The sequence below is a fragment of the Corylus avellana genome, chromosome ca1 (assembly GCF_901000735.1).
Source record: "Corylus avellana chromosome ca1, CavTom2PMs-1.0".
NCBI classification, from domain to species: domain Eukaryota; kingdom Viridiplantae; phylum Streptophyta; class Magnoliopsida; order Fagales; family Betulaceae; genus Corylus; species Corylus avellana.
The window spans coordinates 45,616,849-45,641,992 of record NC_081541.1 but is presented as its reverse complement, the minus strand read 5'-3'; the positions used below and the strand labels follow the sequence as shown (position 1 = coordinate 45,641,992).

Below are 25,144 nucleotides of genomic sequence, written 5' to 3'. Positions count from 1 at the left end.
AACCTTAAACTTCCGAGGACCAATTTAGCAATTTTCCCAAACCAAAACAAAGAAATCAGAGAATGTGTTTTCTTGATTTTTGCACCAAACAAGCCCTAACAAATGGTTTTAAAGAGCTAACTCTTAAGGTTGACTGATTCCAAAGTTGATTAATTTTGGCCAGGAAAGTTTTATATACATCATACAACTACAAGTCTACAACTTTAAAAAAATAAAATAAAATAAAATAAAAACTCTTATACGAACTGAGGTAAGAACTAACTTGTATCCCTGACAGTGGCTTTGACTGTGTACCCACGTTGAAGCAAGAGCTTCACAAGCCATGAAGCTATATAACCGGACGCACCAGTCACACACACTACCTTCCCTGCTCCACTCATTCCTTCCCTCTGTCTCTCTCTCTCCCTCAAAGAGCTTGTTCTTAGCTTAATAGCTTGTTCTTAGCTATAGTTTGTGCTTTAATGGTGGGAAATAAGGATTTGGTTGATGATTAAATTAATGTGCATGATGTGGTCACCTCAGCTTGTCTTAAACTACTTTAAAATGTTTAATTTATACAACTCATTGGCCTTTTTTATTTTATTTTATTTATTGTTTTGCTTGAATGTCACGACATTCAAGCAGGATCGGAGCTCCGACCCTCTTTCGTCTCCTGCTCGAATTTCAAGGATTTTATTATTTTTTATTGCTTAGTCAATTAGTTGTGAATTGTTAATAATAGTTTTTTCAACAAATTTAACATGTTCGTTTGTCTAGCAATACAGCCGAACTTAGAGAACAAAGGAATCTGCAGGCCAGGTCAATTCTACCAAAAAGAAAAGGGTCAAACTTGTAACCACCGCTCATCCCAAGATGAGTGCTACACATGCTCCACATGTTCATTTTTAATATTTGTATTTTTGCTTGTTATTTGTTAAACTGGAAGCTGATGGAGAATTCAAGCTCGCTAAACCTTGCTAATCATAGCTTGGAATAACCATTTAATGGGTGAATTATATAGCCATGCAGCCACACCCTGCCTGAAATGGGGCTTAGCAAGGCTGCTCATTGAGGGATCCAAAATACTCCTCATATGTTTATAAAATTACAAAAACACCTTGAATTTGGACGGGTGTATTTTGAAAATTTCACTTTCTCAGTTAGGATTTAACGCAGAATTTTGACAGGATGGTTGACATTGCAAACTTTTGAAAAATACCCTTAATTGACATTTTTGAAAGTTTGAGAGTATGATTGCAAAAGTGATGAAAGATCCAGGGTAGCAAGTGAAATTTCTTCTCTTATTAAACTTGGAAATGAATCACTTTTCCCAACACAACTTATGCTTTACCAAAATATAAGAGTTTTTGATTGTTCATCTCACGTTTTCAGCAGGGTGTCCTAAGGTCCCAACAACAGGATGACCATAAAGGCCACCTCTTAACTTGAAACTGTCAAGAGTGTCAGAAACCTTTTGGCCACTGCCCCCACTTTGCCTGACTATTGAATTGAGGAGAAGCACAAAGAGAAATCATACACCATATGGAAGATGCACCATGACATGTTGGGGCATTTATTAAATAGAACACATGCACTGTTCTTTCTTGGTTTAGGTTTCAGAATAACTGATTATTCAAACTTTTATTTAGAATTAATATGGTTTTCACCCATCTCGACATTCATAATTGAAGGGAACACAGTTTGTTCACAAATATTTGCATCACTGCCCGATCATTAACATCATTCAGAAACTGAGGAAGCCCTTCTCCTTCAAGCTTTCAACAGTGTCCCTAAGAGTCACCTCCAGAGGAATGAAGTTGATACCCAAACTTTTTGCTTTCTCCTTGGATACCTGACATCCTTGCATGGAAGGCTTGTCATCACATCTACCATGAATGAAAAAGACAAGCAAACTTTCTCAGAATTTTGTGTTGTGTCAGAAAAATTAGTATCAGGAAGCTAGTTGACTAATTGAAAACAAATAATTTGACCAAAAGCAGTATTGTTGAATATTAAGTCATAAATGCAAGAAAAACATTAGAACCACCCCCCTGTTTCTGATGATAAAATAATGAAAACAAAAGGAGCTTTTAAAAAAGAAATGAGTATTGGCAAGCTAAGTTAAGGGTAAGGGATAGATGAGATGACTTTCCTCAATACAAAATCAAGTAGCTCACTTACAGTATTGATTCAGCAATTGTAGATCATATTTCATGGATAATATATATCACAGTGATAAATGGGGCCACAACTTTCAAGCCTAGCAGCATTGTAAACACAAATCACAGAAGCTGAGTAGAAAAAAAGAAAATGCTACATAGAGTGTAAACATGTAGTCTATAGACAAATTTTGAAGTACTCATCAGGCAAAACCAGTACCCAAGAAAGTAATAAGAAGTAACATGGCCTTAAGCATATAGTAAGGGACGAAAATCGACTATTCTTCATTCAACCACAGCAAGAAGGGGCACTCAGTATTTGCAAATAATAATGACTTACTTTTCAGGAAGGCACAAAGTGGGGTAAAGTTTTTGCAGAAGCTGCATAACCTCAGAACAGTGTATAACGGTTTCAACTAAACAATATCTGCCTGTGGCTGAAGGAACTTCAAGTGCTTGAATATGAGCATTTGCAACATCTCTAATATCGACAAATGCATAGAATGTAAGAGAAAATGTTTCAGCTCCTGCATGCATAAAAGCCTCAACTGTCAAGAATTAGATATAATGTAGTTGAAGAAGAAAATTAGATTTTTACTCCCACTAAAGTCAAAGATGCAGTCTTATTAGTTTTTCATTTTTCCATTTAGTGATTCAGAAAAAGCAGGTAATTAAACCGACTTTTCGGCAGAAGCTAAGTGGGATATGTAAGAGAGATCACTTGATAAGTAGTCACCATTAAGTACATCCCTAAGCTGTACAATGAGATTAACTATTTCTTTCCCCTGAAAATGGGTTGCCTTTTCTAGAAAGAACAGAGAGAAGCAATTTTTGTTTCTTTTTTCATTCTTTCTTTCTTTTAGGTAATGACGATAGTAACTCATGTTCATATATGAAAGATCGAGCAGAAAGGGAAACAAATCTGACCCACTCTATAAGCTGGAAGTGTAGAAGCCTGATAGATTAATGCCAAAGTAGAAAAACATTTACTTGGATACATTTATACATATTTCTTAAGATGCTCATGTTAAGGTGGTTCTGAATTTCTGGGATATGCTTTTTCTAATCAGTAAATAAAATAGGAACTAATTGCTCAAGAGTAAAGAGCCATCTATAAGTTTCAGAATCTCCTCCATGCTAAAATTAAGAGTTGGTTGTAAAAAAGGACCAATCACAACCCCTGGATTTATTGTAACAAGTTCAATTTCGTTCTCTTTTGCAAATCTCCAAGCAGCTTCCTCAGCTAAAGTTTTTGAAACCGGATACCAATTCTGAAATAGAAAAAAGATAAAATGAAACAAATATAATTTTTACATCTAATTAACTTACTTGATGCATATTAATCTCTTCAAGTTTCCAATCAATCCAAGTCACACTTGGTAGGGATTAGTACAACTTTATTATGACAAACTGTGATGTAGGACAGTCCACTGAGCACTGTTCAGCTAAACATGTAGGATTGTCCACCGAGCATTGTTCAACCAAACCGAGGGTTGAGCCTCGGCTCGGGAAATCAAGAACCGAGGAATACTCGGCCATTGAGCATTGTTCAGCCAAACCGAGGGTCGAGCCTCGGCTCGGGAAATCAAGACCAAGGAATACTCAGGAAACACCGAGACACCCTTGATTGAGGCATACTTGGGAAGCTCAATTTTGATATATGACAGAATCTGCCAGGGCCGAAAGAATATTGTCAGAACTAAGAGCAGGAATATGTCATAGTCGGAATATTAGAAGGACGGTGATGTCAGAACCATAGTCGGGAAAGCCGCAAAGTTAAAAGCCGCAAAACTTATGTCAGAACAGTTGAAGGCCGCAAAGTTATATCAGAGCCGCAAGGAATAATGTCAGAACCGACCTTGCCAACAACCGAGGACCAATAAGAAGCTTCTGCCGATTAAGGAAAACCAATGAGAAGCTACTGCCGGATTTAGGGAACCAATGGCCAGTTGCCATTGTTCGGCCAATCATGTTAGGGCCAAGTTTACTTAGAATAGTTTGTTAGTTTTCTTTCCTATAAATAGTAGGACTTGTAATATTTTCAGAACCAACTTTTCAACTTGAATCAATATATATGAATTGAGAATTTTCTCTTCAAACTTCTATGCGGAGATTTTATCTTCAACCTGCAGTTGTGTTGTGTGTCAATCTGAGGATTGAGTGCTGATTTATCAGGTCAGGAGACGCAGAAGCTCCTAACCATTCGGTTACCAAGTCTTCCTCTACGTCAGTTGGTATCAGAGCAAGCATTATCTTGATCATGACCAATCAGCGCATCGATGATGAACCCCTTAACGATGCAGTTCGTAATAAGGAGGCTCCTACGAGGGCCGAATTTCAGACCTTCCAACAGTCTATGCAACAATCCAAGCAAAGGATCCACGATGGTTTAGGGTTTGGGGTTTAGAACGTTTGGAAACCGAAGTCAATCAAGCTCACCGGGATCAGGCCCAGGGAGATGATGGAATCCGGGTAAGGGCTATCCACCGGCCTCCACCAGTTGATCAACCCTAACCATTCGACTACAATAGCAATGACGAAGATTACGTTAGTGAAGTCTTTGGCAGGGCTCACGGTGCAGGTCCAGGTGGAGGCAGACATAGAGGTGGCAGAGGAGGCGCCGACTATGGGGTTTACCGGCCCAGGGATGCTGCTTTTATGAGGAGGTGCTGTTGGCCATGAAGATGTTTATGGTGAACAACCTAGGCATCAACAATATGGCAGGGAGGAGCCCAAGGAGTACCGAATGAAGATTGATCTACCCTCCTTTGATGGTCATCTTCATATTGAAGATTTCCTTGATTGGATTATGGAGGTAGAGAGGTTCTTTGAATACATGAGTATTCCGGAAGAAAGAAAGGTGAAGTTGGTAGCTTACAAGCTCAAAGGTGAAGCATCAGCTTGGTGGGAAAGGCTGCAACACTCTCAGACACGAGAAGGCAAGGGACCCATGACATCTTGGCTCAAGATGCAATGGCTACTCAATGCCCGGTTTCTTCCACCATATTTTGAGCAACGTTTGTTCCAGCAATACCAGGAGTGCCGTCAAGGAACTCGCACGGTCTAGGCTTATGTTGATGATTTTTATCGACTTTTAGCTCGAAATGATTTGATGGAAACTGAGGCCCAACAAGTGGCTCGGTTCATTGGAGGATTGCGTTTGCCGATCCAAGACAAGGTGTTTATGCAGCATGTCTTCACTCTAAATGAAGCTGTTAGTTTAGCCACCCAAGCCGAGAAGTAGTTGGAGCAAACTTGAGCTTCAACTTGGGAGTGGAACCCAAGTAATCCAGGGAGATCCTCGGAGAACCGGGGAAAGCAGCCTATGGTCTCAACTGGGACCACTGTTCAACCTACCACACTTGAGGATAGGTAACCGGAGGAAGCAGCAGTGGTCAGAAGCAACCGATGGTCACTCCACCTCACAACAATCCTTATGCAAGATCCGAACCAAAGAAATGTTTCAGGTGCAACCAACCAGGACATAGGTCTAATCAATGTCCAAGAAGGCAAATGGTGAATCTAGTTGAAACAGGAACCGGAGAAGAAGCGGAGGATTATGAGGATGAAGAAGCAGAGGATGACGCACCTGGATATGAAGCCATAGAAGCCTTGGCAAATGAAGGTGTCTTATTATCACGGTCCTTAGTGATCCAGTGGTTACTCTTAGCCCCAGGACAAGAAGGCCAAGCTCAAAGACACAAGATCTTTCACACTCGTTGCACTGTCAACCAATGAGTTTGTGATGTCATCATCGATGGAGGCAATGGAGAAAATATAGTGTCTAAAGTGATGGTTGTGAAGTTAGGCCTCACTACCGAGAGACACCCGGCACCGTACAAGATCAGATGGATCAAGCGGGGGAAGGAGACACTTGTTATCGAGAGATGCCGATTCACATTTTCAATCGGTAAACACTATTCTGACTCCCTTCTTTGTGATGTAGTTGAAATGGATGAGTGCCATATTATTTTGGGAAGACCATGGTAGTATGATGTGGACGCCCAACACAAAGGCTGAGACAACATCTACATTGTTTTTCGAGAAGGCCGGAAAATTATTTTTCGACCTTTAAAAGAAGACTCGGTTGACGTTCCTGTCCGAGCCAAGAAGCAGCCCATTCTGTTGACAAAGACAAGCGAGTTGCTCGAAGAAGTCAAGGAGGCCCGGGAAATACTTGCCTTAATACCCGGGGAACCCACCCTTTCGACTATACCAGGTATTCCAGTGCATGAGATGCTAGACGAATTCCGGGACATCATTCCAAATGAGAAGACTTATGCCAAGTACAAAGAAGCAGCAGATAAGGGGCGAAGATCCAAAGTCTTTCGAGAAGGTGATTTAGTCATGGTTTATTTGCGCAAGGGACGTCTACCAAAGGGGGACTTGCGGAAAAATGAGGAACAAAAAGTATGGACCTTGCAAAATTATTAAGAAGATTAATGATAATGCCTATGTTGTTGATCTTCCGGAGAACCTAGCCATGTCCTCAACATTCAATGTGGCAGACATATTTGAATATTTTCAGCCAGAGGATTCTAACTCGAGAACGAGTCATTTTCAAGAAGGGGAGACTGATGTAGGATAGTCCACTGAGCATTGTTTAGCCAAACCAAGGGTCGAGCCTCGGCTCGGGAAATCAAGAACCGAGGAATACTTGGCCATCGAGCATTGTTCAGCCTAACCGAGGGTCGAGCCTCGGCTCGGGAAATCAAGAACCAAGGAATACTCGGGAAACACCGAGGCACCCTTGACCGAGGCATACTCGGGAAGCTCAATTCTGATATCTGAAAGAATTTGCTAGTGCCAAAAGAATATTGTCAGAACTAAGGGCAGGAATATGTCAGGGTCGGAATATCAGAAGGACGGTGATGTCAGAACCACAGTCGGGAAAGCCGCAAAGTTAAAAGCCGCAAAACTTATGTCATAACAATTGAAGGCCGCAAAATTATGTCAGAGCCGCAAGGAATAATGTCAGAACCGACCTTGCCAACAGCCGAAGACCAATAAGAAGCTTCTGCCGTTTAAGGAAAACCAATGAGAAGCTACTGCCGGATTTAGGGAACCAATTGCCAATTGCCATTGTTCGGCCAATCATGTTAGGGCCAAGTTTACTTAGAATAGTTTGTTAGTTTTCTTTCCTATAAATAGTAGGACTTGTAATGTTTTTAGAACCAACTTTTCAACTTGAATCAATATAGATGAATTGAGAATTTTCTCTTCAAACTTCTCTGCGGAGATTTTATCTTCAACCTATGGGTTGTGTTGTGTGTCAATCTGAGAATTGAGCGCTGATTTATCAAGTCAGGATACGCAGAAGCTCCTAACCTTTCGGTTACCAAGTCTTCCGCTACATCAAACTGTACCATTGTCATTACCCATCTCCATCAACATGAATCAAATATTTGATGAATTTATTTCAAACTTAGTAATAGCTTCAATCAAATTAACCAACTAAAAATGCTCTATCTTATATTTAAGATACCGTAATGTTGAATATTAATGAAGGGTCAGGTAGTTTTTCATTATGAATGGATTTAAGCTACATATGAAAGGAATCTAGCTAGAAGAACCAAAAAGAGGCATAGGAGCTGAACATGGTTATATGCTCACTGATTCTGTAGTTGAAAGCTACTTTATTTTCCAACTGATGTAAAGATGAAAAAGCACGATAACAATACAAATATCTTAAACAAGAGGCATAACAAGTTCAGAGCCAAGAAAAAAAAAAGAATGTTAGATGGATTCAGAATTAAAGGAGTACTCTTGTTTTGTACTGTTGGATCCGGTGCACCAGTGGACATGTCAAACTAAAATGGCATTACTGATACTCTCTTATGTTTGTAGGATCATTATTTATACATAACTGGTTGCAGAATCTTCAAAAGCATAGTATATAAAATACTTTATAGCGATAAAGTAAGAAGAGTAATAAGAACTTGACATAAGCACACACCTTCAATTTCTCACAAAATAGTGCATCTGAAAACCAGGTCTCATCAACTACCACATCCAAGGTCAGTGGTTTTCCATTATGTGCCACTGCAGCCAAAGAGGATGTTACAATCACTCTCTTGACTGAAGGAACTTTTGCACATGATCTAAGAACGTTAATTGTTCCCTTCACTGCTGGATCAATTAATTCTGCCTGAAATATGAAAGCAGAGAGGGAAGTAGCTCTTAAGCTATCAAAAAGCTAATCATATTGCAAAAAATTTGTATGAGAGATCATGAACATAACAATGGACAAAAATAAAGAAAAAGAAATACCATTAAGCAAGTACAGTGCTATAAGATTGGTGGAAAGATTGACAGTGTATGACATCAAAAGTACATGGAGTAAGGAGAAGAATATCGGTTTAAACCTGTGGATCAGTGGATGAAAGAAGTACAGGAGATGCTGTATGAAAAACACCTTCACATCCATCAACTGCAGAATCAAAAGATCCTTCTTCCACTAAATCAGCTTTGAACAAATGAAGCCTTTCCTTAGCTCCATCAAGTGCAAGTAAGTGTTCTGTTTTCTTTGAATCATCTGTTTCATATATAAGCAGAACTACTTATAAATATATGCTAAAATCTTAAAGGTAAATAAAACTACTCATGCTACATCCATAAGGAAATATAAATAAATAAATAAGACCTACCCAAACTAAAAGTAAAAATGTGAAACGTGGCTTGCAATCAAAAAGAACATTGAATGTACTGCATTTAAACTAATAATTAAATGTGAATCTACAATTGTAATATTGATAGGTCTCCATTTTATGACATAGTATATCTCATTTAGCCCATAAATCCCTTCCTGAGGTTGACTCTTAACCAGGAAAAAACGGTGGTCCGGGCTATCTTGACCATTGGTTTTGGGTGACAAGGATAATGGTCTTAGTGCAATTTAAATAAAACTGTGCTTGCTTAAGATATAGATTTGATGCTCCATCAAGTGAAAGTAAATGCTCTGTTTTCTTTGGATCATCGGTGGAATATATATACACAGAAATACCAAATGGAACGCTAAATTCATTAATATCAAGTACTGCATGGCAAACAAACGTGAGAAAAAATAAAAAAATAAAAAATAATTACAACAAAAATGCAAAAACATTGACAAACAACTCAAAACACTCACAAAAAAGCACGTTAAGGCAAAAAATGATCAAACCCAGAATTCAGATTACTACAAAACATTATCTGATACCATTAAAAAGGAAAGGGGGAGAGAGCACTAACTTGGGTCACGAACTGTAGCTTTGACAGTATACCCACGTTGAAGAAGGAGCTTCACCACCCATGAAGCTATGTAGCCTGAAGCTCCAGTCACGCACACCACCTTCTCTGCTCCACTCATCCTCTCTCTCTGTGTCTCCCTCACTGTCTCTCTGCTTGCCTTTATAGCAGTTAACGCTTTTCTCCTACTTTGAATTATATTTTACATGTTCATTTTTATGTACAACTTTGTTGACTTATTGTTGGCGTGCATCCTTTTCAACCTTAAAACGTCTGCATATGGACCTAAACACGACTTGTTGCATGTAATTTTCAAACTTTGAGTGCTTCCTGATGTTTTCTTGGGATCGGGTAGTTGGATATGCTTGTCAGTTGCTATCTGTGTTCGCCATCAATGTGTATTTTCTTACAATGAAGACTTAACAGAGCATTTTGTGAGTAATAAGAACCTTCCAGAAAGAAATGAAAAGAGAAAAGCTTTTGTTTTAATTAAACTTTGATATGAATTACTTCCACCAACACAAGTTATATACCTTATCAGAATCTGAGAGTTTTTAATTGTTCATTTCAGAATATGTGAGGCTCAATACATGAAATATTATAATGAAGGTTCGAACACACGATCTCTGCTTTAATACTATGTTAAATCATCACTTTATCTAAAAAATTAAGTCAATAGAAAATAATAAATTTAATTATTTAATTAGTATTGTAGTAAGAGTGTCGGTAACCTTTTGGCCGGTGCCCCCACTTTGCCTGACTATTGAATTGGGGAAGAAAAGCGGCTGTCACCTCAAGGGTTGGTCAGCTTGAATTGAGTTGGTCTTGGGTCAGGTTTGGTCCAATGTCTTAAATCATCACTTTATCTAAAAAATTAAGTTAATAGAAAATAATGAATTTAATTATTTAATTAGTATTGTAAGTATTATTCAATAGTCAGGCAAAGTGGACCAGTGCCCCCACTTTGCCTGACTATTGAATTGGGGAAGAAAAGCGGCTGTCACCTCAAGGGTTGGTCAGCTTGAATTGAGTTGGTCTTGGGTCAGGTTTGGTCCAATGTCTTAACACATATTGTACTAATGACACTAGGTCCACAAGTTACATCATGTTTTTGCAGTGCATTTCTAGTTAGGCTGGGTGATTAGTGTAATAGTGTTTGGAGTCATAACATACCACATTTCACAACATTTGGAGCACAAAGAGAAAGATGCAATTTCACATGTTGGGGCATATATTAAACAGAACACTCTGTTCTTTCTCGGCTTAAGTTTTATAGTAAGTGATCAATCAATCTTTTTTTTTTTTTAGAATTAATATGGTTTTCACTCATCTCAACATTCATATTTGAAGGGAATACAGTTTGTTCACCATTATTTTCATCACTACCTGATCATTAACATCATTCAGAAACTGAGGAAGCCCTTCTGCTTCAAGCTTTCAACAGTGTCCTTAAGGGTCACCTCCAAAGGAATGAAGTTGATACCCAAACGTTTTGCTTTCTCCTTGGATACCTGGTATCCTGCTATGGAAGACTTGTCATCACATCTGCTATGTATGAGAAAGACATGCAAACTTTCTCAAATTTTGTGTAGTATCAGAAAGCAAGTTGACTAATTGAAAATCAATAATTTGAATCAAAACAGTATAGATGAATATTAAGTCATAAATGTAAGGAAAACTTGAAATGTGACGTCTTCCCTGCGATTCAAAATCAAGCAGCTCACTTGCAGTTTTGAGCAGCAATTGTAGATCAATGAAATATCATATTGCATGGATAATAAATATCATATTGCACAAAATCACAGAAGCTGAGTAGAAAAATGAAAAGAAAATGCTTTATAGAGTGTAAACGACTATAGACACAAATTTTGAAGTACCCATCAGGCAAAACCAGCACCCAAGAAGGTAATAAGAAGTAACATGGCCTTAAACATATAGTAAGGGATGAAAATCGACTATTGTTCATTCAACCACAGCAAGAAGTGGGACTCAGTGCTTGCAAATAATAATGACTTACTTTTCTGGAATGCACAAAGAGGGGTACATTTTATGCAAAAACTTCATAATCTCAGAACAGTGTATAACGGTTTCAACTAAACAATATCTGCCTGTGGCTGAAGGAATTTCAAGTGCTTGAATATGTGCAATTGCAACATCTCTAATATTGACAAATCTATAGAATGAATTGGGAAATGTTTGAGCTCCTGCATGCAAAAAAGCCTCAACTGTCAAGAATAAGATAGAATGTTGTTGTCAGAAGAAAACTAGAATTTTACTCCCACTGAAGTCAAATATGCAGTCTTGCTAGTTTTTCATTTGTCCATTTAGTGATTCAACAAAACAGGTAATTAAATCCACTGTTTTGGCAGAAGCTAAGTGGGATAATGTGAGAGATTACTTGATAAGTAGTCATCATTAAGTACATCCCTATGCTGTATAGTGAGATTTAACTATTTCTTTCCCCTGAAATTAGGTTGCCTTTTTCCATAAAGAAAAGAGAAAGGCAATTTTTGTTTCTCTATTCTTTCTTTCTCTTAGGTAATGAAGATGGTAACTCATGATCATATATGAAAGATAGAGCAGAAAGGGAAACAAATCCAACTCACTCTATAAGCTGGAAGTGTAGAAGCCTGATAGATTAATGCCAAGTTGAAAAAAAATACTTGGATATGTTTATACCTACATTGCTTAAGATGCTCATGTTAAGAAATGAGCATCTAACCGGTAAATAAAATAGGAACTAGTTGCTCAAGAGAAAGAGTACCATTTATAAGTTTCAGAATCTCCTCTGTGGTAAAATTAAGAGTTGGTTGTAGAAAAGGATCAATCACAAACCCTGGATTTATTGAAACCAAGTCAATTTCGTTCCCTTTTGCAAATCTCCAAGCAGCTTCCTCAGCTAAAGTTTTTGAAACCATATACCAACTCTGAAATAGAAAAAGATAAAATGAAACAAATATAAGGTCTACATCTAATGAACATAGTTGATGCATATTAAGCTCTTCAAGTTTCCCATCAATCCATGCCAAACTTTAGATTTGTACAACTTTATTATGACAAACTGTACCGTTGTCATTATCCATCTCCATCAACATGAATCAAATATCTAATGTACTTATTTAAAACTCAATAATAGTTTCGATCAAATTAACCAACTAAAGATTGCTCAATCTTATATTTAACATAGCGTAATGTCGAATATTAATGAAGGGTCAAGTAGTTTTTCATTATGAATGGATTTCTCCCACAGGAATCTAACTAGAAGAACCAAAACGAGGCATAGGAGCTGAACATGGTTATATGCTCACTAATCCTGTAGTTGAAAGCTACTTTGATTTTCCAACAGATGTAAAGATGAAAAAGCAAGATATGTTTTTAGGATCATCATTTAGACATAATTGGTGGCAGAATCTTCAAAAGCATAGTATACAAGATATTTTATAGTGATAAAGTAAGAAGAATAACTTGCAAAGAGATGACAAGTAATAAGAACTTAACATAAGCACACACCTTCAATTTCTCACAAAAAAGTGCATCTGAAAACCAGGTCTCATCAACTACCACATCAAAGGTCAAAGGTTTTCCATTATATGTGACTGCAACCATGGAGGATGTTAAAATCACTCTCTTGACAGAAGGAACTTTTGCACATGATCTAAGAACATTAATTGTTCCCTTCACAGCTGGATCAATTAATTCAGCCTGAAATATGAAAACAGAAAGGGAAGTAGCTCTAAAGCTATCAAAAAGCTAATCATATTGCACAAAATTTGTATGAGAGGTCATGAACATAAAAATGGAAAAAATAAATAAAGATAAGCAAGTACAGTGCTATAAGATTGGTGGAAAGATTGACAATGTATGACATCAAAAGAAAATGGAGTAAGGAGAAGTATATTGGATTAAACCTGTGGATCAGTGGCTGAAAGAAGTAGTGGAGATGCAGTATGAAAACACCTTCACATCCATCAACTGCAGAATCAAAAGATCCTTCTTCCAATAAATTAGCTTTGAACAAATGAAGTCTTTCCTTAGCTCCATCAAATGCAAATAAGTGTTCTGTTTTCTTTGGATCATCTGTTTTATATATAAGCAGAACTACTGATAAATATAAAATTTTTAAAGTAAATAAAACTACTCATGCTACATCCAGCCTAAAAATCAAGATGTGGGTTGCAATCATAAAGAACATTGGATGTACTGATTTTGTGAGTGATAATTAAATAAGGGAAAAAAATACGAGGGGATGAACATGAAGGTTAGAACAATTAATAAGTATTCATAAATACTACGCCTATTCATGAATCTACATTTGTGTCTCTTCTTATAAATTTTTATTAAAGCCATTTTTTTCTGATAGTAACTTATTGCAAAACTATGAACATGTAACATATGGTTGCATTCCAATACTATGATGGAAAAGTTTGAGGCTGCAAAAAGAGACTAGGCAATTTCCTGACTTAAATAAAAATAAAAGATATATTGCAATTTGTATTGCTTTGATTTTGTGGTTATATATTTTTAACTAATGTCCTTTTATATCTTATGCAACTTCCATTATCAACTTGGTAAAAATTAGAAGGGAAAATTGTTAAATTGTTCTCTACGGTTTGAGGTTGTGACAAATAACTCTATGTTGAAGAGTGTAACAAATAACTCCCTCCTTATAAATTAATTTTTCCAACTGGTCATTATGAAATTATAAATTTACCCTCAACAAATTGTAAAAAAATAAAAAGAAAAAAAAAATTGGCTGCTTGGGTGGTGGTTCTGCCACCCCAGATTCAACCGTTGGAGGTTGCCGAACCATTCCCGAGCTAGGCCAATTTTTTATTTGTGATTTTTTTAAAGTAAATTTGTAAATTCATAATGATCTTGTCAAAAAAAAAAACACTGAAATTGGTACGGCAGAAAGAGTTATATGTTACATAGATATACCAAAAACCTTAAACTTCCGAGGACCAATTTAGCAATTTTCCCAAACCAAAACAAAGAAATCAGAGAATGTGTTTTCTTGATTTTTGCACCAAACAAGCCCTAACAAATGGTTTTAAAGAGCTAGCTCTTAAGGTTGACTGATTCCAAAGTTGATTAATTTTGGCCAGGAAAGTTTTATATACATCATACAACTACAAGTCTACAACTTTAAAAAAATAAAATAAAATAAAATAAAAAACTCTTATACGAACTGAGGTAAGAACTGACTTGTATCCCTGACAGTGGCTTTGACTGTGTACCCACGTTGAAGCAAGAGCTTCACAAGCCATGAAGCTATATAACCGGACGCACCAGTCACACACACTACCTTCCCTGCTCCACTCATTCCTTCCCTCTGTCTCTCTCTCTCCCTCAAAGAGCTTGTTCTTAGCTTAATAGCTTGTTCTTAGCTATAGTTTGTGCTTTAATGGTGGGAAATAAGGATTTGGTTGATGATTAAATTAATGTGCATGATGTGGTCACCTCAGCTTGTCTTAAACTACTTTAAAATGTTTAATTTATACAACTCATTGGCCTTTTTTATTTTATTTTATTTATTGTTTTGCTTGAATGTCACGACATTCAAGCAGGATCGGAGCTCCGACCCTCTTTCGTCTCCTGCTCGAATTTCACGGATTTTATTATTTTTTATTGCTTAGTCAATTAGTTGTGAATTGTTAATAATAGTTTTTTCAACAAATTTAACATGTTCGTTTGTCTAGCAATACAGCCGAACTTAGAGAACAAAGGAATCTGCAGGCCAGGTCAATTCTACCAAAAAGAAAAGGGTCAAACTTGTAACCACCGCTCATCCCAAGATGAGTGCTACACATGCTCCAAATGTTCATTTTTAATATTTGTATTTTTGCTTGTTATTTGTTAAACCGGAAGCTGATGGAGAATTCAAGCTCGCTAAACCTTGCTAATCATAGCTTGGAATAACCATTTAATGGGTGAATTATATAGCCATGCAGCCACACCCTGCCTGAAATGAGGCTTAGCAAGGCTGTCATTGAAGGGATCCAAAATACTCCTAGGATGTTTATAAAAGTACAAAGACACCTTGAATTTGGACGGGGTATTTTGAAAATTTCACTTCCTCTATTAGGTCCTAACGCTGAATTTTGACGGGATGGTTGACATTGTAAACTTTTGAAAAATACCGTTATTGACATTTTTAAAGTTTGAGAGTATGATGGCAAAAGTGATGAAAGATCAGGGGTAGCAAGTGGAATTTTTCTTCTTATTAAACTTTGATATGAATTACTTTCCCCAACACAAGTTATACTTTACCAGAATCTGAGAGTTTCTGATTGTTCATCTCATGTTTCTAGCAGGGGTGTCCTAAGGTCCCAACAAAAAGATGACCATAAAGGCCACCTCTCAACTTGAAACTGTCAAGAGTGTCAGAAACCTTTTGAATTGAGGAGGAAAAGCACAAAGAGAAATCATACACCGTATGGAAGATGCAGTTTCACGTGTTGGGGCATTTATTAAATAGAACACATTGTTCTTTCTTTGCTTAGGTTTTAGAATAACTGATTAATCAAACTTTTATTTAGAATTAATATGGTTTTCACTCATCTTGACATTTATATTTAAAGGGAACACAGTTTGTTCACAATTATTTGCATCACTACCCTATCATTAACATCATTCAGAAACTGAGGAAGCCATTCTCCTTTAAGCTTTCAACAGTGTCCCTAAGAGTCACCTCCAGAGGAATGAAGTTGATACCCAAACTTTTTGCTTTCTCCTTGGATACCTGGTATCCTGGCATGGAAGGCGTGTCATCACATCTGCCATGAATGAGAAAGACATGCAAACTTTCTCAGAATTTTGTGTAGTATCAGAAAAATACCCAAGAAAACAATAAGAAGTAACATGGCCTTAAACATAGAGTAAGAGATGAAAATTGACTATTGTTCATTCAACCACATCAAGAAGTGGCACTCAGTACTTGCAAATAATAATGACTTACTTTTCAGGAAGGCGCAAAGTGGGGTACAGTTTATGCAAAATCTTGATAGCCTCAGAACTGTGTACAACGGTTTCAACTAAACAATATCTGCCTGTGGCTGAAGGAACTTCAAGTGCTTGAATATGAGCATTTGCAACATCTCTAATATCAACAAATTTATAGAATGAATTGGGAAATGTTTGAGCTCCTGCATGCAGAAAATCCTCAACTATCAAGAATTAGATACATTGGTGTTGCAGAAGAAAATTAGAATTTTACACCCACTAAAGTCTAAGACTCTGCAGTTTTGCTAGTTTTCATTTTTCCATTTATTGATTCACCAAAAGCAGGTAATTAACTCCACTTTTTGGCAGAAGCTAAGTGCATCATTAAGTAGTCATCATTAAGTACATCCCTCAGCTGTGTAATGAGATTAAATATTTCTTTCCTCTGACAATAGGTTCCCCTCAATTGGAGGCCTTTTCCAGAAAGCAAAGAGAAAAACAATTTTTGTTTCTTCTTTCTTTCTTTCTTTCTTTTAGGTAATGAAGATAGTAGTAACTCATGTTCATACATGAAATATCGAGCCGAAAGGGTAACAAATCCGACTCACTCTATCAGCTGGAAGTGTAGAAGCCTGATAGACTAATGCCAAGTAGAAAAAAATTACTTGGATACGTTTATACATACATTTCTTAAGATGCTCATGTTAAGGTGGTTCTGAATTTCTGGTATATGCTTTTCTAACTGGTAAATAAAATAGGAACTAGTTGCTCAAGTGTAAAGAGTACCATCTATAAGTTTCAGAATCTCCTCCATGGTAAGATTAAGAGTTGGTTGTAAGAAAGGACCAATTGCAAACCCTGGATTTATTGTAACCAGGTCAATTTCGTTCTCTTTTGCAAATCTCCAAGCAGCTTCCTCAGCTAAAGTTTTTGAAACCATATACCAATTCTGAAATAGAAAAAAGATAAAATGAAACAAATATAATGCTTACATCTAATTAACATAGTTGATGTATATTAAGCTCTTCAAGTTTCCAATCAATCCAAGTCACTCTTGGTACAGATTAGTACAACTTTATTATGACAAACTGTACCATTATCATTACCCATCTCCATCGACATGAATCAAATATTTGATGTATTTATTTCAAACTTAGTAATAGTTTCAATCAAATTAACCAAAAAGGAATCTAGCTTGAAGAACCAAAAAGAGGCATAGGAGCTGAACATGGTTATATGCTCACTGATTCTGTAGTTGAAAGCTACTTTGTTTTCCAACTGATGTAAAGATGAAAAAGCAAGATAACAATACAAATATCTTAAACAAGAGGCATAACAACTTCAGAGCCAAGAAAAAAAAAAAAAAAAAAAGAATGTTAGATGGATTCAGAATTAAAGGAGTACTCTTGTTTTGTACTGTTGGATCCGGTGCACCAGCGGACATGTCAAACTAAAATGGCATTACTTATACTCTCTTATATTTGTAGGATCAGTATTTATACATAAATGGTAGCAGAATCTTCAAAAGCATAGTATATAAAATACTTTATAGTGATAAAGTAAGAAGAGTAATAAGAAGTTAACATAAGCACACACCTTCAATTTCTCACAAAAAAGTGCATCTGAAAACCAGGTCTCATCAACTACCACATCCAAAGTCAGTGGTTTTCCATTATATGCGACTGCAGCCAGAGAGGATGTTACAATCACTCTCTTGACTGAAGGAACTTTTGCACATGATCTAAGAACGTTAATTGTTCCCTTCACTGCTGGATCAATTATTTCTGCCTGAAATATGAAAGCAGAAAGGGAAGTGAGTTATCAAAAAGCCAATCATATTGCACAAAATTTTGTTTGAATTATAACAATGCTGTGTGCAGTGGAACTTCAGTCTTGTACTTTCATGTTTCAGGCAAACCAACTAGAAGTTGGAATTACAGCAACACTTTGAAAAGCTGCAATTGTAGAAAATTATGATCAATTTATTCTTTCTTGTTTCTTTTTGTTAAATTATCATTTGTTTTAAAAGCTTAAGTTGACAGGAAATGATGAATTTAATCATTTAATTAATATTCTAATATTCCTCCTTATGTATAGGCTCAAACTCTTTCTCAATAAGTAAGTCACAACATATGAAATATTTAATTAAAATTGGGGTATACTATAAAGTTAAGTTTCGAACTCATGATCTCTACTCTTATACCATATTAAGACACTAATTTTTTCAAAAGCTTAAGTTGATAGGAAATGGAGAATTTAATCATTTAATTAATATTTGAACACTTTCGTAGCTAAAAGTAGGGCACTGATATCACCTATTGATCAATCTATAAATGGCAATAGTATTAGAACATGGATGTCGATGTTTGAAACCTGTGATACCCCATAAAGTTAATCCCATATTAAGTGGATGGATTGTAAAGGTGTTGTATGGGTGTTAAGTCTCATATTGGTTCTTTAATAGTTGAAATTGAGTTAATGAGCGACTTCATCGAATTTTCAATTGTAACATTAACTTATCTTTTTGAAGTAATAGTATAGATATGGCTAGAGCTCCCCTAGGTCATGAAAAATGGTATCCGAGCTAACCTAGTACACTATGTGGCACTGGAGCATTATAGCGTGGTGTAGGTCCTGAGAAGAACATCAAGGATTTAAGTGAATGTTGCGTAAGTGTTAATGTGACATCCCATAAATTTAGTCTTATATTGGAAAGATAAATTGCTCACATGGAGTGCTTGGATTATAAAGGAGTTTATGAGTGTTAAATCTTACAATTTAAACAGTACGAGTGAAAATAAAAATGGACAAAAACAAAGAAAAAGAAATACCAGTAAGCAAGTACAGTGCTATAAGATTGGTGGAAAGATGGACAGTGTATGACATCAAAAGTACATGGAGTAAAGAGAAGTATATTGGATTAAACCTGTGGATCAGTGGATGAAAATAGTACAGGAGATGCTGTATGAAAAACACCTTCACATCCATCAACTGCAGAATCAAACGATCCTTCTTCGACTAAATCAGCTTTGAACAAATGAAGTCTTTCCTTAGCTCCATCAAGGGCAAGCAAGTGTTTTGTTTTCTTTGAATCATCTGTTTCATATATATAAAAATATGCTAAAATTTTTGAGGTAAATAAAACTACTCATGCTACATCCATAATGAAATATAAATAAATAACTAAAACCTACCCAAACTAAAAGTCAAAATGTGAAACCTGGCTTGCAACATAAAGAACAATGAATGTACTGCATTTGAAACTAATAATTAAATGGGAATCTACAATTGTAATATTGATAGGTCTCCATTTCATGACATAGTATATCTCATTTAGCCCATCAAAGCCCTTCCTGAGGTTGACTCTTAACCAGGAAAACGGTGGTTTGGACTATCTTAACCATTGTTTCTTGGTGACTAGGATAATGGTCTTAGTGCAATTTAAATAAAACTGTGCTTGCCTAAGATATAGATTTAATGCTCCATCAAGTGAAAGTAAATGCTCTGTTTTCTTTGGATCATCGGTGGAATATATATACACAGAAATACCAAATGGAACGCTAAATTTATTAATATTATCAAGTACTGCATGGCAAACAAACGTGAGAAAAAATTAAAAAAAAAAAAAAAAAATTACAACAAAAATGCATAAACATGGACAAATAACTCAAAACACTCACAAAAAGGTACGTTATGGCAAAGAATGATCAAACCCAGAATTCAGATTACTACAAAACATTGTCTGATACCATTAAAAAGGAAAGGGGGAGAGAGCACTAACTTGGGTCACGAACTGTAGCTTTGACAGTATACCCACGTTGAAGAAGGAGCTTCACCACCCATGAAGCTATGTGGCCTGAAGCTCCAGTCACGCACACCACCTTCTCTGCTCCACTCATCCTCTCTCTCTCTCTCTCTCTCTCTCTCTGCTTGACTTTATAGCAGTTAACGCTTTTCTAGTACTTTGAATTATATTTTACATGTTCATTTTTCTGTACAACTTTGTTGACTTAATGTTGGCGTACATTCTTTTCAACCTAAAACGTCTGCATATGGACCTAAACACCACTTTTGGCATGGAATTTTCAATCTTTGAGTGCTTCCTGTTGTTTTCTTGGGACCGGGTTGTTGGGTATGCTTGTCAGTTGCTATCTGTGTTCGCCATCAATGTGTATTTTCTTACAGTGAAGACTTAACAGAGCATTTTTTACAGTGAAGACTTAACAGAGCATTTTTTAGGAATAAGTGTTAAAGTAATGATTAAGTGATTAAATTTACCTATTTCTATCAGTTTAAGCTTTTGGGACAATTGATCATTTAATATGATATTAGAGTTAAAGGTTATAGGATCGAACCCTGACTCCATCAAATCACCACATTTAAATTAAATATTCCACATGTTAGACCTCACCTATTAAAAGGGAGTTTGAGCCCACACGTGATTAAAGTAATTATTAAGTGATTAAATTTAAAATAATGATTAAGTGATTAAATTTATTTCTTCCTATCATTTTAAGCTTTTAGAACAATTGGTAATTTAACAATAAGAACCTTCTAGAAAGAAATGAAAAGAGAAAAGCTTTTGTTTTAATTAGACTTTGATATGAATTACTTCCACCATCACAAGTTATACCTTATCAGGATTTGAGAGTTTCTAATTGATCATCTCATAATAAGTGAGGCTTAATACATGAAATATTTTAATGAAGATGCGACATGAATGACAGAGACAAGGTTCGAACACAAGATCTCTGCTTTGATACTATGTTAAATCACCACTTTATCCAAAAAATTAAGCTAATAGAAAATAATGAATTTGATCATTTAATTAGTATTATAGTAAGAATGTCATTTTGTACTAATGACAAAAGGTCTACAAATTACATCATGTTTTTGCTGTGCATTTGTAGTTAGGTTGGGTGATTACCGTAATTGTGTTTGGATTCATAACATACAACATTTCACAACATTTGGAGCACAAAGAGAAATCATACACCATAAGGAAGATGCAATTTCACATGTTGGGACATATATTAAACAGAACACTCTGCTCTCTCTTGGCTTAAGTTTTATAATAAGTGATTAATCAATCTTTTTTTTAGAATTAATACGGTTTTCACTCATCTCAACATTCATATTTGAAGGGAATATAGTTTGTTCACAATTATTTTTATCACTACCCGATCATTAACATTATTCAGAAACTGAGGAAGCCCTTTTGCTTCAAGTTTTCAACAGTATCCTTAAGGGTCACCTCCAAAGGAATGAAGTTGATACCCAAACTTTTTGCTTTCTCCTTGGATACCTGATATCCTGCTATGGAAGGCTTGTCATCACATCTGCCATGTATGAGAAAGGCATGCAAACTTTCTCAGAATTTTGTGTTGTATCAGAAAGCAAGTTGACTAATTGAAAATCCATAATTTGAATCAAAACAGTATAGATGTCATAAATGCAAGAAAAACTTGAAATGTGATGTCTTCCCTGCGATACAAAATCAAGCAGCTCACTTACAGTTTTGAGCAGCAATTGTAGAACATATTTCATGGATAATAATAAATATCACAGTGATAAATGGGGCCACAGCTTTCAAGCCTAGCATTGTAATCAATACTACACAAATCACAGAAGCTGAGTAGAAAAAAGAAGAAAAAAAGAAAAAAGAAAAAGGGAAAATGCTATATGGAGTGTAAACATGTAGTCTATAGACACAAATTTTGAAGTACTCATCAGGCAAATCCAGCACCCAAGAAGGTAATAAGAAGTAACATGGCCTTAAACATATAGTAAGGGATGAAAATCGACTATTGTTCATTCAACCACAGCAAGAAGTGGGACTCAGTACTTGCAAATAATAATGACTTACTTTCCTGGATGGCACAAAGTGGGGTACAGTTTATGCAAAAGCTTCATAACCTCAGAACAGTGTATAACGGTTTCAACTAAACAATATCTGCCTGTGGCTGAAGGAACTTCAAGTGCTTGAATATGTGCATTTGCAACATCTCTAATATCGACAAATCTATAGAATGAATTGGGAAATGTTTGATCTCCTGCATGCATAAAAGCCTCAACTGTCAAGAATTAGATATAATGTTGTTGCAGAAGAAAATTAGAATTTTACTCCCACTGAAGTCAAATATGCAGTCTTGCTAGTTTTCATTTGGCCATTTAGTGATTCAACAAAAGCAGGTAATTAAATCCACTGTTTTGGCAGAAGCTAAGTGGGATATGTGAGAGATTACTTGATAAGTGGTCATCATTAAATACATCCCTCAGCTGTATAATGAGATTTAACCATTTCTTTCCCCTGAAATTACGTTGCCTTTTTCCATAAAGAAAATAGAAAGGCAATTTTTGTTTCTCTATTCTTTCTTTCTTTTAGGTAATGAAGATAGTAACTCATGATCATATATGAAAGATCGAGCAGAAAGGGAAACAAATCGGACCCACTCTATAAGCTGGAAGTGTAGATGCCTGATAGATTAATGCCAAGTTGAAAAAAATTACTTGGATATGTTTATAGCTACATTTCTTAAGATGCTCATGTTAAGAAATGAGCATCTAACTGGTAAATAAAATAGGAACTAGTTGCTCAAGAGTAAAGAGTACCATTTATAAGTTTCAGAATCTCCTCTGTGGTAAAATTAAGAGTTGGTTGTAGAAAAGGACCAATCACAAACCCTGGATTTATTGAAACCAAATCAATTTCGTTCTCTTTTGCAAATCTCCAAGCAGCTTCCTCAGCTAAAGTTTTTGAAACCATATACCAACTCTGAAATAGAAAAAGATAAAATGAAACAAATATAAGGTCTACATCTAATGAACATAGTTGATGCATATTAAGCTCTTCAAGTTTCCAATCAATCCAAGCCAAACTTTAGATTTGTACAACTTTATTATGACAAACTGTACCATTGTCATTATCCATCTCCATCAACATGAATCGAATATCTGATGTACTTATTTAAAACTCAGTAATAGTTTTGATCAAATTAACCAACTAAAGATTGCTCAATCTTATATTTAACATAGCGTAATGTCGAATATTAATGAAGGGTCCAGTAGTCTTTCATTATGGATGGATTTCTCCCACAGGAATCTAACTAGAAGAACCAAAACGAGGCATAGGAGCTGAACATGGTTATATGCTCACTAATCCTGTAGTTGTAAGCTACATTGATATTCCGACAGATGTAAAGATGAAAAAGCAAGATATGTTTTTAGGATCATCATTTAGACATAATTGGTGGCAGAATCTTCCAAGGCATAGTATAGAAGATTCTTTATAGTGATAAAGTAAGAAGAATAACTTGCAAAGAATAAGAACTTAACATAAGCACACACCTTCAATTTCTCACAAAACAGTGCATCTGAAAACCAGGTCTCATCAACTACCACATCAAAGGTCAGAGGTTTTCCATTATATGTGACTGCAACCATGGAGGATGTTAAAATCACTCTCTTGACAGAAGGAACTTTTGCACATGATCTAAGAACATTAATTGTTCCCTTCACTACTGGATCAATTAATTCTGCCTGAAATATGAAAGTGGAAAGGGAAGTAGCTCTTAAGCTATCAAAAAGCTAATCATATTGCACAAAATTTGTATGAGAGATCATGAACATAAAAATGGAAAAAAATAAAGAAAAAGAAATACCAGTAAGCAAGTACAGTGCTATAAGATTGGTGGAAAGATTGACAATGTATGACATCAAAAGAAAATGGAGTAAGGAAAAGTATATTGGATTAAACCTGTAGATCAGTGGCTGAAAGAAGTAGTGGAGATGCTGTATGAAAAACACCTTCACATCCAGCAACTGCAGAATCAAAAGATCCTTCTTCCAATAAATTAGCTTTGAACAAATGAAGTCTTTCCTTAGCTCCATCAAATGCAAAGAAGTGTTCTGTTTTCTTTGGATCATCTGTTTCATATATAAGCAGAACTACTGATAAATATAAAATTTTTAAAGTAAATAAAACTACTCATACTACATCCAGCCTAAAAATCTAAATGTGAAACCTGGGTTGCAATCATAAAGAACATTGGATGAACTGATTTTGTAAGTGATAATTAAATAAGGGAAAAAAATTACGAGGGGTTGAACATGAAGGTTAGAACAAGTAATAAGTATTCACAAATGGTAGGCCTATTCATGAATCTTCATTTGTGTCTCTTCTTATAAATTTTTATTAAAGCCAATTTTCTCTGATAATAACTTATTGCAAAACTATGAACATGTAACATATGGTTGCCTTCCAGTACTATGATGGAAAAGTTTGAGGCTCCAAATTGAGACTAGGCAATTTCCTGACTTAAATTAAAGATATAGCAGGCAAACCACATATATTGCAATTTGTATTGCTATGATTTTGTGGTTATATATTTTTAACTAATGTCCTTTTATATCTTATGCTACGTCCATTATCAACTTAAAAGGGAAAATTGTTAAATTGTTCCCTAGGGTTTGAGGTTGTGACAAATAACTCTCTAGAGTTATAGAAGTGACAAATAACTCTATGTGAAACAGTGTAACAAATAACTCCCTCCCTACAAATTATGGCCATTTTTCTGACGGGTCATTATGAAATTATAAATTTACCCTCAACTAATTGTAAACAAAAAAAAAAAAAGAAAAGAAAAAATTATCTGCTTGGGTGGTGGTTCTTCCACTCCTAGATTCGATTGTTGGAGGTGGCTGAACCATCCCGAGTTAGGCCAATTTTTATTTTTGATATTTTTAGGGTAAATTTGTATATTCATAATGATCATGTCAAAAAAAAAAAAAAAACAATGAAATTGGTACGATAGTGAGAGTTATAATATGTTACATAG

The 25,144-nt window shown here is 35.7% G+C and overlaps 4 protein-coding genes and 1 pseudogene across 4 annotated transcripts in view; all 5 read right to left on the bottom strand.

Moving 5' to 3' along the window:
• Nucleotides 1-380, bottom strand: part of LOC132173553 (phenylacetaldehyde reductase-like) — a 1,348-nt gene extending 968 nt beyond the window's left edge. The window contains exon 1 of the mRNA XM_059585071.1: nt 263-380. Coding sequence (XP_059441054.1) covers nt 263-380 — 118 coding nt within the window. The remainder of the gene's footprint in view (nt 1-262) is intronic.
• A 1,277-nt stretch (nt 381-1,657) lies between these two features.
• LOC132185209 (phenylacetaldehyde reductase-like) lies at nt 1,658-14,688 on the bottom strand (annotated as a pseudogene).
• A 1,091-nt stretch (nt 14,689-15,779) lies between these two features.
• Nucleotides 15,780-20,206, bottom strand: LOC132185233 (phenylacetaldehyde reductase-like). Its single transcript, XM_059599036.1, has 6 exons — nt 20,089-20,206; nt 19,234-19,403; nt 17,904-18,095; nt 17,094-17,256; nt 16,324-16,510; nt 15,780-16,141 (listed from the first exon to the last, which is right to left on the bottom strand). Exons 1-6 carry the CDS (start codon nt 20,204-20,206, stop codon nt 16,000-16,002), a joined length of 972 nt encoding a protein of 323 aa, XP_059455019.1. The 3' UTR covers nt 15,780-15,999.
• Nucleotides 20,207-21,478: 1,272 nt separating this feature from the next.
• LOC132185228 (phenylacetaldehyde reductase-like) lies at nt 21,479-22,555 on the bottom strand. Its single transcript, XM_059599029.1, has 2 exons — nt 22,174-22,555; nt 21,479-21,646 (listed from the first exon to the last, which is right to left on the bottom strand). The coding sequence occupies exons 1-2, from the start codon at nt 22,368-22,370 to the stop codon at nt 21,505-21,507; spliced, it is 339 nt and encodes a 112-aa protein (XP_059455012.1). The 5' UTR covers nt 22,371-22,555; the 3' UTR covers nt 21,479-21,504.
• Nucleotides 22,556-22,897: 342 nt separating this feature from the next.
• On the bottom strand, nt 22,898-24,876 carry LOC132173544 (cinnamoyl-CoA reductase CAD2-like). The gene is made up of 4 exons (XM_059585064.1): nt 24,864-24,876; nt 24,064-24,233; nt 23,655-23,846; nt 22,898-23,082 (listed from the first exon to the last, which is right to left on the bottom strand). The coding sequence occupies exons 1-4, from the start codon at nt 24,874-24,876 to the stop codon at nt 22,903-22,905; spliced, it is 555 nt and encodes a 184-aa protein (XP_059441047.1). The 3' UTR covers nt 22,898-22,902.
• Nucleotides 24,877-25,144: the final 268 nt, after the last annotated feature.

Excerpts from the sequence above, each read along its gene's own strand:
- LOC132185233 (XM_059599036.1), bottom strand. The coding sequence starts at position 20,206 with ATGAGTGGAGCAGAGAAGGTGGTGTGCGTGACTGGAGCTTCAGGCCAC. Across the intron at positions 18,096-19,233 it reads TTTCATCCACTGATCCACAG|GCAGAAATAATTGATCCAGC; the intron begins GTTTAATCCAAT and ends TTCATATTTCAG. Across the intron at positions 16,511-17,093 it reads GATTCTGAAACTTATAGATG|GAGCTCAAACATTTCCCAAT; the intron begins GTACTCTTTACA and ends TTCTGCATGCAG.
- LOC132185228 (XM_059599029.1), bottom strand. The coding sequence starts at position 22,370 with ATGCATGCAGGAGATCAAACATTTCCCAATTCATTCTATAGATTTGTC. Across the intron at positions 21,647-22,173 it reads ACTTTGTGCCATCCAGGAAA|ATGTGATGACAAGCCTTCCA; the intron begins GTAAGTCATTAT and ends CATACATGGCAG.
- LOC132173544 (XM_059585064.1), bottom strand. Across the intron at positions 23,847-24,063 it reads TTTCAGCCACTGATCTACAG|GCAGAATTAATTGATCCAGT; the intron begins GTTTAATCCAAT and ends TTCATATTTCAG. Across the intron at positions 23,083-23,654 it reads TGTTTTGTGAGAAATTGAAG|AGTTGGTATATGGTTTCAAA; the intron begins GTGTGTGCTTAT and ends TTTCTATTTCAG.